The sequence below is a fragment of the Muntiacus reevesi genome, chromosome 5 (assembly GCF_963930625.1).
Source record: "Muntiacus reevesi chromosome 5, mMunRee1.1, whole genome shotgun sequence".
In the NCBI taxonomy this organism is placed as follows: Eukaryota; Metazoa; Chordata; class Mammalia; order Artiodactyla; family Cervidae; genus Muntiacus; species Muntiacus reevesi.
The window spans coordinates 112168831-112183504 of NC_089253.1; the positions used below are offsets into that span (position 1 = coordinate 112168831).

Sequence of the window (14674 nt, forward strand, 5' to 3'; positions counted from 1 at the left end):
TTTGAACAAATTGCCTAACCCCTCTGAGCTTCAGTTCCTCATCTCTAAAATGGGGATAATAATAGCACCTACTTAATAATGAAATTGTAAGGATCAGTTGCTGGATACTTTACATGTATTGCCTGGCTTACAGTGAAACTTCAATAAATATTTATGGTGGTTGTTTCGTTGATAAGTTGTGTCTGACTTTTATTATTATCTACTTACTATTCTATTGTCTTGCTGCTTGAAGTTTATATATAGAATATAGCTTGGTTTCTGTATATCTTCACTGAATTGCAGGTCTTCCTCTTTTTAAAATGTTAGTTGTCTTTATATAATGTTTGAATAGCTTTCTTGAATCAAAGAAATTTTACTTAATACAGGCTTTTAAATCATTTCTGTCTATAAATAGAAGCGTGTGGAAGAAATTAGTCTTGAATAGACCTGTCCTCCAAAACACAGTAATGTTACTGAAAGATTAGCTGTACAGGCATCCAAGTTAAACGAAAGTACCATTTGCTACCATTGGCCTCCGACCAGAATCAGGCTTTTAAACAATAGGTGCAGTATTTGCCTTAAGCTGTTGAGTAGTCTTCTCTGCATTGTTGTGTTGTTGCCAAAGTCTGTGATGAATACTTGTGGTGATTCAATGAGCCTCCTACTTCCATAGGACTTGGCTTCTTTCATTTCAGATCCTCTTGTTCATTCAGTATCATGCCCTCAGGCACACTGGAGAGAGGCCTCTAATGAATGATTAAACCTAAGATTGTCAGAGATGAAAGGTGTTCTAGCACTGAAATTTTAAGCATTAATTTTAGGAAATAATACCATTTCTTCTCTGGCAAGCTCGTCTACACCTCTGAATGTGTAATCTTAAGCTTATTTTATTTCACTTGTGAAAATGCTTTTATTTATAAGAATAAATGAAACATAGACCATACTTGGATGAACTGTGAGGAATACTAACATAGGTCTCAGGTTGAGAATGTGTTTTTCGCTGCAGCTGATTGATTCATCTTCTTTATTTATGTGAGGATAAAGAAGCTAGATCTGATGCACCTGAAAGGCAGAAATGCACATTTTGCCTGAATAAGGAAAGAAATGGAGAGAAAATATGAGTGAAAAATAAAAGATATGGAGGGAAAATGAGGGGAAATGAATGTGAAAAGGAAATAAATGAGCATTTAATAACCTGTGGGGAGATTGTCCAAATTCATAGTTAGTATTTTGAGGTAAAGATTTTTAACTTAATCATGGATAAGTTTCAGATCTGAAAATTTCCACAAATGCTATAAAAGTTTTTGAGTATATATACATGGTACATTTTAATGTACAGTGGATTCATAGCATTTACCTGTAACACCTTTCCTCAAACAGAAGTATAGGACTCAGAAAAGTATATGTGAAATAAATTGAAGCAGGAAGAAATATTTATCTGGGAAATTTAAACAGTAGATGGTATATTCTGCTGTCCGCTAGAAATGTTTTTTGAGTAATTTTTCTCAATTCATAAATACAAACTTTTTAAACAAACCCTTTTCAGTACAAGTGATATTCCTTTGTAAAACATTCATGGAGGGTAAGGGGTTGTTTGAACCTATGTTCTTGACTTCATTAATTTAGCATCCAACTAATTAGGCTAGCCAGTTTATTTAGACAATTTGAACCATAGAGTTGATATACATTTCCAGATTAATGTCAATAGGCTGATATCAAAATTAAAATTTAAGTCTGAGTAAATGTTCTTTCTTAAGTTTTAAAAATGGTGGCTTGAATTTATATTAACTATTTATAGCTGAACTAGACAAACCTTTTTTATAAGGGGAAAGATGGTAAATACGTAGATTTACTCATTTACTCATTTACTCATTTACTCATTGATAAGATTCAAAGAATTAAATCTGATAGAATGCCTGAAGGACTATGGACAGAGTTTCATAACACTGTACAAGAGGCAGTGACCAAAGCCATCCCAAAGAAAAAGAAATGTAAGAAGGCAAAGTAGTTGTCTAAGGAGGCTTTACAAATAGCTGAGGAAATAAGAGAAGCTAAAAAGCAAGGGAGAAAGGAAAAGATATATGCAACTCAATGAATGCAGATTTCCAAAGAATGTCAAGGAAAGATAAAAAGGCCTTCTTCAATAAACAGTGCAAAGGAATAGAGGAAAACAACAGAATGGCAGAGACTAGAGATCTCTTCAAGAAGATTTCATGTAAGAATGTGCACAGTAAATGATAGAAACAGTAGGGACCTAACAGAGGCAGAAGAGATTAAGAAGAGCTGGCAAGAAGGCACAGAAGAACTATACAAAAAAAGGTCTTAATGACTGGGATAACCATGATGCTATGGTCACTCACCTAGAGCCAGACATCCTGGAGTGTGAAGTCAAGTGGGCCTTAGGAAACATCACTATGAACAAAGCTAGTGGGGGTGATGGAATTCCAGCTGAGCTGTTTCAAATCCTAAAATAAGATGTTGTTAAACTTCTGCATTCCATATGTCAGCAAATTTGGAAAACTCAGCAATGGCCACAGGACTGGAAAAGGTCAGGTTTCATCCCAATAGCAAAGAAGAGCCGTGCTAAAGAATGTTCATACTACCATACAATTGCATTCATTTTCCATGCTAGTAGGATTATGCTCAAAATCCTTCAAGCTGGGCCTAAGCATTACTTGAATTGAGAATGTCCAGATGTACAAGCTGGGTTTAGAAAAGGCAGAGAAACTTGAGATCAAATTGCCAGCATTCGTTGGATCATAGAGAAAGCAAGGGAATTCCAGAGAAATATCTACATCTGCTTCATCAACGACGCCAAAGCCTTTGACTGTATGGATCACAGCAAACTGTGGAAATTTCTTAGAGATGGGAATACCAGACCACCTTACCTACCTCATGAAAAATCTATATGCAGGTCAAGAAGCAACAGTTAAAACCTATGTGGAACAACTAACTGGTTCAAAATTGGGAAAGGAGTATGTCTAGGCTGTAAATTGTCACCCTGTTTATTTAACTTACATGCAAAGTACTGCAAAATGCCAAGCCGAATGAGTTACAAGCAAAGACATTACTTTGCCAACAATGGTCCATATAGTCAAAGCTATAGTCTTTCCAGTAGTCATGTATGATTGTGAGAGTTGGACCATAAAGAAGGCTGAGCACTGAAGAATTGATGCTTTCAAATTGAGGTGCTAGAGAAGACTCTTAAGAGTTCCTTGGACTGCAGAGAGTTTCAACCAATCAATCCTAAAGGAAATCGATCAATTCTGGACACTCATTGGGAAGACTGAGCTCCAATACTTTGGCCTCCTGATATGAACAGCTGACTCATTGGAAAAGACCCTGATGCTGGGAAAGATAGAAGGCAAAAGGAGAAGAGGGCAGCAGAAGATGAGATTTTTAGATAGCATCAGTGAATCAATGGACATGAACTTGGGCAAACTCCAGGAGATAGTGAGGGACACGGAGGCCTGGCGTGCTGCAGTCCATGGGGTTGTAAAGAGTCGGACACAACTGAGCAACTGAACAACAACAAAGTTGGAAAATATTTTAGGTTTTTCAGACTGTGAGAAAATCAATGACATTATGTAGGTATTTACATAAAAATAGAAATAAATTTCTACCAATTAATTGTTTGATATTCTGTCTTTCTGGCAATTATAAAAATTGTAAAATATGTTGTAATACAAGTCTACTAAAGAGAATGGAGTTCCTTTGGAAGGGTAACATTTTGCTAAGCATTCAAAGTTAATGATTACTATCACCAAAGTTGAATTCAGGTGTTCATCTATTAATACTGATCTGTAATGAGATTTTATGTATTTCGTCTTTGAAAATGTCTTTTCATGAAAATAGATATTCAAATACTGATGTCATTTCACAAACATGATTTTAATTGATTATATTCATTACTTAAAAGGCATTTGTAGTATTATATTCTCTTAATATTTGACTTTCACCCTGCCGTTCTACTAACCAGCTAATCAATTACAATTGAGGGTTAGATGGAAGGACCTCATTTTCAGAGATAAATGGACTTTAAATGTGGAAGGTTATTCTGCATTTGCATCAAAATCTGACAAATGTTATTGAAACTGAACGTTGAGTTCAGAAAGTATATTCTTTGCAAATTTGTAGGGAAATCAAGATCTAAGTTTTGTTTGACAGAATGGAAAATGCATAGAGCAACTTGTGATTACTTGTGATACAAACAACAGAATGACTATCAGCAATATAGATTTTTTTTTACATTTATTTTTATTAGTTGGAGGCTAATTACTTTACAGTATTATAGTGGTTTTTGTCATACATTGACATGAATCAGCCATGGATTTACATGTGTTCCCCATTCCGATCCCCCTCCCACCTCCCTCTCCATCCGATTCATCTGGGTCTTCCCAGTGCACCAGGCCCGAGCACTTGTCTCATGCATCCAGCCTGGGCTGATGATCTGTTTCACCCTAGATAATATACATGTTTTGATGCTGTTCTCTTGAAACATTCCACCCTCGCCTTCTCCCACAGAGTCCAAAAGTCTGTTCTGTATATCTGTGTCTCTTTTTCTGTTTTGCATATAGGGTTATCATTACCATCTTTCTAAATTCCATATATATGTGTTAGTATACTGTATTGGTCTTTATCTTTCTGGCTTACTTCACTCTGTATAATGGGCTCCAGTTTCATCCATCTCATTAGAATTGATTCAAATGAATTCTTTTTAACAACTGAGTAATATTCCACTGTGTATATGTACCACAGCTTCCTTATCCATTCGTCTGCTGATGGGCATCTAGGTTGCTTCCATGTCCTGGCTATTATAAATAGTGCTGCGATAAACATTGAGTAACCAACAAATCACAGAAGAAATAAAAAAAGAAGTCAAAATATGCATAGAAACGAATGAAAATGAAAACACAACAACCCAAAACCTATGGGACACTGTAAAAGCAGTGCTAAGGGGAAGGTTCATAGCATTACAGGCTTACCTCAAGAAACAAGAAAAAAAGTCAAATAAATAACCTAACTCTATATCTAAAGCAACTAGAGAAGGAAGAAATGAAGAACCCCAGGGTTAGTAGAAGGAAAGAAATCTTAAAAATTAGGACAGAAATAAATGCAAAAGAAACTAAAGAGACAATAGTGAAAGGTTGTTGCTGAACGATAAGACGCGGGATTCTTGGCCTCCGGAGGAGACGAATTCAATCCGGGGCCAGAGACGAGGCTGGATCGCTCAGAGCTTTTGTGTAATAAAGTTTTATTAAAGTATAAAGGAGATAGAGAAAGCTTCTGACATAGGCATCAGAAGGGGGCAAAAGAGTACCCCCCTCCTAGTCTTTAGCTGTATGTTATATAGTCACAGTCTGTTAATGAAAAGAAAGGAATGTCATAAAATCTAGAATGGCACCAGATAATTCATCCCAGGCCATAAAACTATTGACTTGCATCTTGTACCAACAAATAGTTTCGTTTACATAGATTAGGGGAACAATACCTGAATAAGTAAGTTAGGCCCTTTGGCGGAACCAACTTGAAGATGGAGTCTGGGGTTCATTAACATAGCTTAAGACAACATTTCCATACGAAAAAGAAATGTATTGGTTAACTCAAGGTTTGAGAGTTGTTAGCTTTAGGTGAGACCAGGTGTCATGGCAACACAGAATGTTAAGAGAAACCTCCTTTTAAATTTGTATAGAGAAGGAAAACCAGATCGCTGGTTTGTTCTTTCCTGCCGGTTAAGAGAGAGAAAAATGTCTGGCACTTACAGCCTCTTTCCTCCATTTGGAGACCCCTGGCCTTCCTGCCTGTTACCCTCTCAATAGCAAAAAGCAACAAAGCTAAAAGCTGGTTTTTTGAAAAAATAAACAAAATTGACAAACCGTTAGCAAGACTCATTAAGCAATATAGATTTTGCATTTAAGAGCTGATTTTGTCTGATAATTTTAAGTTGAATTTATTAAGAAACATTGTCAAGTTGGTAGTAAAACTAAGTTCCACAGCCATTCAGTAGGCAATAATGATGTTTGAGAACAATTCTCATTCAAAGAAAATTCAGTCTTAGTATCAAGCACAATGTAATTTTTCCATCATTAAGACATTAAATGGCTATAAGTTAGGATAATTCATTATATTCACCTTTTAATTCTGACAAAAATTCATGGAACTGATGGTATTTAAGTCCATAAGAGCAAGTAAGATACGCCATGGGCAGTACTGGCTTAATAACTCATGAATATTTTACACAAGTGCTTGCTGATTAATACTACAAAGAATAAAGATACTTTTAAAACTGTACATTTTTATAAGCCTTGTAAATTTCTCTAATAACCTTAGTAAATTTCTCTAAACCAATGGTATTTTTTATCACCATCAGTTATAGCACATTTTAACAGATTCCACTTCAGATTGTAATCAATTAGTGTTTTTTCAACTTTGTTGAAGTTGCAATTGTTCCATGCAGGCTATTCTTAGTGGCCAGTTCTTCAGTATATTCAAACATGGCATTGACTTATCAAATAAAAAACAACTAAGTAGTGTCAGCAACATCTGTCAATGTGTTAAGAGCCAAGAATATTGTTCAGAAAAGTCCTTTTAAATAAAATTATTAATGTTGTCAATGTTTTCAACTCTTCAAGCAGTTATTCTTATGGAAAAGCTAACAGTCTTAAACAAACTGATCAGACACAGTTCTTTGCTAATGCAATCATTCTTGGCTTATTATACTTAAATCACTCTTAAATTAAAGGCTTTCCTTCCTTGGCTAACAAATGAGCCACTAAGAAACTTAATTTGTAGGCTTATTTTGACTTTTTATCATTGTGAAGAAATTCTGCTTAAGGAAACATTCCATTTTTTATTCATTTATCTGTTGTCTTTCTTTGAGTGGGAAATATTGTGATGAGTGCTTAGTCTCCTAAAGTTAGTATACACTGATTTTAATAGCACTATATTTTTTTAAAACAGCTATACTGTTATTAAAAAATAAACTGAGTGCTTTGCTATTGAACTTAATAGCAGAATAATCCACAATGTGCTGTGCTTTAAAAATGTTACATTTTAAAGCCCATTTTTCTTTCTCTTATTTTCAATGTTTTGATGTGAGGAGTATGCACTAGTAATAAAAGTAAAATAAAATATCATGGTATGGTGATATTTATGGCACTTCAAATGCTATTTGGTTATAACTGTGTCACTGAAATTTATGGTGAGCTGAACAACAGTGAGAAGCAATGAGAACACCAAATTTGGTATTTATTGCAACAATTTAACTTGGTCGTTGTAGAAGTGAAAGTAGGCATGGACAGTACCCAAACAGATGAACATGATTGTATTCCAGTAAAACTTAATGAGTGTTGAAGTTGGAATTTCATATAATTTTTACATGTCACAAAATATTATTATTTTGCTTTTCTTTCCAATTGTTCAAAAATGTAAAAACTACACTTGATTCAGCATCTCCATGCTTAGCCTGTGAGTTGCTGCCCTGATCTATAGAGTAAATTACCTTATAGAAAAATTATTCAACCATCAAATTCACCTCACAATGTAGGTATACATCTGAGATATTGCAGGTTTAGTTCCAGACCACCACAATAAATATTGCAATAAACTGAGTCAGACATTTTTTTTTCTGGTTTCCCTATTAGATGTACAAAAGTATTATGTCTTAAAATTTAATTTTAAAAAATACTTTATTGCTAAAAAATACTGTCCTCTGAGTCTTTAGCAAGTCATAGTAGTAACATTAAAATCACTGATCAAAGCTCTCCACAACAAATATAATAATAATGAAAAGGCTTGAAACATTGATAGAACCACCAAAATGTGATGGAGATGGCAAGTAAGCAGATGCTTTTGAAAAAATAGTGCCAATACACTTACTCAATGCAGGTTGCCACAGACCTTCAGTTTGTGAAAAATACAATGTCTGCAAATCACAGTAAGTCAAAATGCAATAAAACGAGGTGTGCCTGTATAGTAGACCTTGCCTTCATTTATGTGTGAGAAAAAAATGTGTATATGAATGTTTGTCACTATGAACTGGTTCTAAGAACAATTATCAGAAAACATTAAGGAATTTCGCTGAGATTCAGATATTATTTTCTAATGTTCTTTTCCACTAAAAAGAACCAGAGCTTCTAGGAGAAATAGTTACTTCTATTTCTGGGGCAGGACTGGGGCAGGGAATATATAGATGAGCTTGGAGCCTGTAGTAGGAGCAGAAAACAAGAAAGTACAAAAATAATGTGATGTATGTCAAAGGGGTTCGGTTCAGTTCAGTCGCTCAGTCGTGTCTGACTCCTTGCGACCCCATGAATCACAGCATGTAAGGCTTCCCTGTCCATCATCAACTCCTGGAGTTTACACAAACTCATGCCCATCGAGTCGGTGATGCCATCTCTTCCTCTGTCGTCCCCTTCTCCTCCTGCCCCCAATCCCTCCCAGCATCAGGGTCTTTTCCAATGAGTCAACTCTTTGCATCAGGTGGCCAAAGTATTGGAGTTTCAGCTTCAGCATCAGTCCTTCCAATGAACACCCAGGACTGATCTCCTTTAGGATGGACTGGTTGGATCTCCTTGCAGTCCAAGGGACTCTCAAGAGTCTTCTCCAACACCATAGTTCAAAAGCATCAATCTTTTGGTGCTCAGCTTTCCTCACAGTCCAACTCTCACATCCATACGTGACCTCTGGAAAAACCATAGCCTTGACTAGATGGACCTTTGTTGACAAAGTAATGTCTCTGCTTTTTAATATGCTATCTAGGTGCTTAGGTAGGGTCAATTGAAATTGTTTTTAATGGCCATAACTGGGAAAATTTGAACAATGAAATAATATAGTGTTGGATCATACTCAAAGTATAATAAGTCTCCATGAGTCTATATTGATAGAAATAGATAAAGTGGGGATGAGAGACAAATCTCCCATACAGAGAATTCCAAAAAAAGTGATGTAGGTAGTTTCCCCCTCTCAAGGAAGTAGTACATAGTAGCTCCTCACCTGATACCTGTGGGCTGGGAAGAGTGATTATTTTCAAAAGGGCAAAAGAGAGTAACTTTCCAGTAGAGAAACATAGCAAAATCTACCTCAACCAGGTGATGAAGGCCAACATCATCAGTGATATGCCATGTTGATATTGTGTATCCTTGATACAATTGATGAGAATGGCACTCTACTGTTGTTATTGTGCTTCCAAAACTTGTAACTCTCGTCCCATAAGAAAAACATTCTCTTCTAAACTAAAAGTTGATGTAAAAAAATAGGACACTCAAATTCAGGCACATGCCGTTTGATTTCTTTTAAGCTATTGTAATGATAGCAGAATCTTGGCATGATCGTGTTCAGAGTATACAGCAGGGCTTGAGCCAGTGGCACTGTTTTCCCCGCAGCACAGTCCTCATGTGGTGTGAGAGGCCAGGCATGTGGTTGCTGAATTATGGAAGATACACATGCAACCAATTAGATGAGTATAGTTCAGTGAATGAACTCTCTGTGGTTCCAAAAAAAAAAAAAAAAAGTAAGCAAAAGTTAGACTCTACAGTTCTTACCAGTAGCTGGGTTCTAAAAGCACTTCGACCTTTTTTATTTCCTGGGGAAAGGGCATGCAGTTGTACCTCATCTGACATTTTTGCTCTCTTGGCCTGATTTCAAACTTACTGTATTTACTCTAAGTGGGATTTAGTTTTGTTTTGCTTTGTTTGTTAAACATGACTTTCTTAGTTACAGTAACATGATCTATTGGACTTAAATGAACCCCTGAAATGAAAACTGAGTTTCTACTTTTACTGAAATCTGACTCCCAAAAAGAGGGTGATGAAGATTGTTTTGACAAGACAGGCAACTGATTGTTGTTATTATCATTTAGTTGCTAAGTTGTATCTGATTCTTTGCAACCTTGTGGATTGTAGCCCGCCAGGCTGCTCTGTCCATGGGATTCTCCAGGCAAGAATACTGGAGTGAGTTGCCATTTCCTACTCCAGGGGATCTTCCAGACTCAGGGATCGATCCTGCATCTCCTGCGTTTGCAGGCAGGTTCTTTACCACTGAGCCACCAGGGAATCCCCAGGCAACTAATTATTGGTAGATAAATCACAGACTTCCTAACTGTCTTTAATTCATATTTACTTTACTGCATTATTTAAACATCTGGAGCATTCATTTGAGACTTTTATACAGATGCTAAAACTTAGAAGTCTTGTTTGTGTTCTGAAATCCTTTGTAGTTCCACCTAGTATTAAAGGAGGGAATGTCACCACCGAAGTGTCAGCTTTGATCAACAGCATAATTAAACTGGAATGTGAAACACGAGGACTTCCAATGCCTGTTATTACTTGGTATAAGGATGGCCAGCCAGTTATATCCAGCTCACAAGCACTTTATGTTGAAAAAGGACAATTTCTTCACATCCCTCGAGCACAGGTCTCTGATTCAGCGACATATAAGTGTCAAGTAACCAATATTGCTGGAACTGCTGAAAAATCATTCCATGTGGATATCTATGGTAAGGAAAACACGTATGTTTTTATTATGTGCTTTCTGCCTATGCTTCCTAATACACCGACATCCAATTTGTTCACTGATAAATCCCTGCTGGGTTGTGTTGTCTTCTGTATTTATGGATTGAAATTGGAAGAATTTGTCCTCTGATTTGGAAAAAAATTTTAAGAAACTAAGATTCGTAAGAAGTGATCATTCATTCAGTCAGTCATTTGCCTTTGGCTCCTAGGAATCTAGACCATTTGATTTTTATGGAGAATGTAAAGTAGTTCTTAGGACTAAGATCCTTCTCTCTAGTTCGTCCTTTGTAGACCAGACATGGTACAGAGTAACCCACAATATTTAAAACAGTTGTAGATAAGCAGAAACAAGAAATTCTTTCCTCAGTAGCTTAGTGGAGGAGGGACATGACTATAGTTTGACTATAGTTCCTATAGTCAACCTGTATGAGTAAAAAGAAAAATCCCCTTTATTTCATTACGATTCTAAAGCATTGCCTGAAATATTGCTTTTTTCTGCCTCTAGTTCCTCCAATGATCGAAGGTGACTTGGCTGCAGCTCTGAATAAGCAAGTGATTGTTGCTCATTCACTGACACTGGAGTGTAGAGCTGCCGGCCACCCTCCTCCAGTTCTAACCTGGTTGAAAGACGGTGTACCTGTGAAAGCCGGTGGCAACATCCGCATAGAAGCTGGTGGGAAGAAACTAGAAATCACACGTGCCCTAGAAGTCGATCGGGGCCAGTATGTGTGTGTGGCTACGAGTGTGGCAGGAGAAAAGGAAATCAAATACGAAGTTGATGTCTTAGGTAAATGAGAAGGCCACCCCCTGTATTCTCATGCTCATTGCACAGCCTGCCTTGTTTATGAAATGCTTTTGTGTTCATGAAATAATCAAACAATCTTCGAGAAGGTTTACTTATCTGTTCAACTCTGGACTACCTATTACTGAATGGTGGATTGACCACCAGAGTCCCAAGATCTAAAAACCCACCTGAATCTTCCACCTATTCTGATAGGTGTACTTTTTAAATAGATAGATGCATTTTTACATCTGTGACAATATCTGATTATAGTGACTAACAGCATGGTTTCTCACTGTGACCATGAGTAACATTTTTACATCTGTGACAGTATCTGTGCATTGAGTGACAACGTGTCATGAACATTGTGCTAAACAACAAGAAACAGTCTGTGGACCCTGGGAAGTCACCTTGTAGCCTTGAGTCTCTCTTTATGAAATGATGTGAAATTTTCAATGCAGGCCCAAGTTTTGAGGTTCCCTTATCATATTCTAATGACAATAAACAACATAAGATATGAATTGACTATGTTCTCATAGCATCAGCAGTGCCATTGTGCTAGATTCGCTAAGAAAAATGCAGTGTGTCAAAAGTATATTTATTGACCCTGGCAAATGCATATTATAAAACATATCTTAGAGTCCATTTCAAGTATCCTTCATGTACCAAATGACTGTGATACTTATCAGCCTTCTAAAGAACAACTTAGTATTGCTTAATGGATACTGTATTTTCTCTTTTATACATTTCTTTGTATGTTTCATCCCTCTTTTTTTGTAGTGCCACCAGCTATAGAAGGAGGAGATGAAACGTCTTACTTCATTGTAATTGTCAATAACTTGCTGGAACTAGATTGTCAAGTGACAGGTTCTCCTCCACCAACTATCATGTAAGGGCTTTGGTATGTCTTCTAAATACCTCCCACTTTTTTATTTGAGAGTTTTAAAGCTATTTTGAAAGAGGTTCTGTGTCACTAAAAAGCGATTATATAAAGTTATACTGATTATATACCTCTTTTATTAAAAGATGTATTCTGTAATTGGGTTGGCCAAAAATACCATTTGGCAGAAGAAAGCTGAATAAGCTTTTTGGCTAACTCAATGCAAGGCAACTTTTATCTGATACTCACAGGGCCCATAAATCTGCTCCATTAGAGGAATTCATTATATGCTCTTAAAAATTACATTTTCAATTCATAGAAACAGAATATTAAGCATTATCTATCAGATCTTCTTGAAGCACTGAGATGTTTAATGAACAAATAAATTTAAAACATTGTACCAGAAATAGAGAAATAGAGGAACTTAACATGAATATGTGACTACCAATTCTTTTATTCTCATTCCTTCATTCACAAAGTATTTCTTGAATACTTAACCTTTCATTTTTGAGGTGCTATGGGTTATGCAAACGAACAGATGCTGAACTAGTTGTTGGAATAAAATAGCTCCACACATGATTATGGGCTTCTCTAGTGGCTCAGACAGTAAAGAATCTGCTTGCAATGAGGGAGACCTGGGTTCAATCCCTGGGTTGGGAAGATCCCCTGGAGGAGGGCTTGGCAACCCACTCCAGTATTCTTACCCGGAGAATTCCATGGACAGAGGAACCTGGTGGACTGCAGCCCATGGGGTTGCAAAGAGTCGAACTTGACTGAGTGACTAAGCACACACACATGATTAGAAACTAAATGGAAAGTGATAACTCATAATAAACTAAAATTTATAAAATACCATATGATTTAGAGTTTTATTTTACAGATGCTTTAGGATTGTGTGTGTTTTGCTGTTAATGTTATCTCAACATTGGAAGTGAGAGGCATGTAGGAGCATTTGCCTCTTTCTGTAGCTCGGCATTAATAAAAAAATGAAGACTTGTACACATAGTTCTTTGGCTTCCTACAATATGCCAACTTCTTTTTAAACTTTTTCTTTTCCTGATTTCCAATTTATTCCATAGAGTGAGCAAATGGGAAATTAGGCAAGTACATAATTGAGAATATATGTAAATATATCATGCTCTTCTGTGTTGTGCCAAGTCGCTTCAGTTGTATCTGACTCTTTGCGACCCGATGTACTGTAGCCCGCCAGGCTGCTCTGTCCATGGGATTCTCCAGGCATGAATACTGGAGTGGGTTGCCATGCCCTTCTCCAGGGAGTCTTCCCAACTCAGGGATTGAACCCATGTCTCTTATATCTACTACATTAGGCAGGCGGATTCTTAACCACTAGTGCCATCTGGGAAGCCCAAATATATGTGTAAGGAAAGAAAGTGAAGTCGCTCAGTCGTGTCCGACTCTTTGCCGACCCCGTGGACTGTAGCCCACTAGGCTTCTCCATCCATGGGATTCTCCAGGCAAGAATACTGGAGTGGGTTGCCATTCCTTCTCCAGGGGATCTTCCCAACATACATAAATATATAAGTCCACTATATATTAGTAAATGTAGTTTCTCCAAGATAGATAGAGTGGTTGACTGATGATTTAGGAATGCAGTTATTTAAAATATATCTCCAGACTTCTTTCTGCCCTGTTTCTGTAGGTGGCTGAAGGACGGCCAGCTCATTGATGAAAGAGATGGATTCAAGATCCTACTAAGTGGACGCAAACTGGTTATTGCCCAGGCTCAGGTGTCAGACACAGGCCTTTACCGGTGTGTAGCAACGAACCCTGCTGGAGACCGCAAGAAGGAATTTGAAGTGACTGTTCATGGTATGCTGAAGAAGGGATGGGGACATGTCACTGAGAATTCATTTACGCATTGTTTCTGTGACTCATTAATCTGGATGAATCTTGCATTGTGGAAAGTAGTACAAATTTGAATGTGAATTTGGATGAAAATTTGAGTTAAATAATGGAAAATTTTAAGGCAGTTTACTAACACGGAAGATTTAACCACAAGATAACCATGTGAATAAATTGAGATGGAATTTAAATGGTAGGAGGTATATTCTACATAGCATGCAAGGGTCTGAGCAATGAGATCAAAGAAGAGATAGGCAGCAAATAAAGGGGGGTTATAAGCATTCAAGCTTTCAGCCAAAACAGAAGGGAGTGTGAATTAAGTCATTTCCAGAAATGGAGGCTGAAGGTATGATGCGGGATCCAGGGCACATAAGTGTATTCTTGGAACTGGCATAATAGGGTTAGAACCATTACTCTGACAGCAGCAAACCTCCGCCAGGGTATTATGTATCTCATTTGCTAGTTGTCCTTGGGAAGAGAAGGACTGGAAGAAGAAACTGGAAAGCCTTTGGAAGCTACAAGCAGAGGTTTCTATGAACATCAGTTTCAATCTTCCCAGGCAGATTGTTTTATTTCCCCACTTATTCAATGCCATGATAGAATATAGCCAATCCTGTTTCTCACTGTCAATTCCAGTTCTTGAGGGAGGAAATCTGGCAA

General features: G+C 37.0%; 1 protein-coding gene across 6 annotated transcripts in view; it reads left to right on the top strand.

The window, feature by feature from the left end:
* HMCN1 (hemicentin 1) overlaps positions 1-14674 on the top strand; it is a 517313-nt gene that overhangs the window by 300211 nt on the left and 202428 nt on the right. For all 6 annotated transcript variants that reach the window (XR_010663324.1, XR_010663323.1, XM_065936211.1 and 3 more), the window contains 4 exons: positions 10196-10474; positions 10996-11277; positions 12052-12160; positions 13812-13981. Coding sequence is in view for 4 of the 6 variants with exons in the window: in XM_065936211.1 (XP_065792283.1) it covers positions 10196-10474; positions 10996-11277; positions 12052-12160; positions 13812-13981 (840 nt within the window). In the remaining 2 variants the exon portion in view is untranslated. The remainder of the gene's footprint in view (positions 1-10195; positions 10475-10995; positions 11278-12051; positions 12161-13811; positions 13982-14674) is intronic.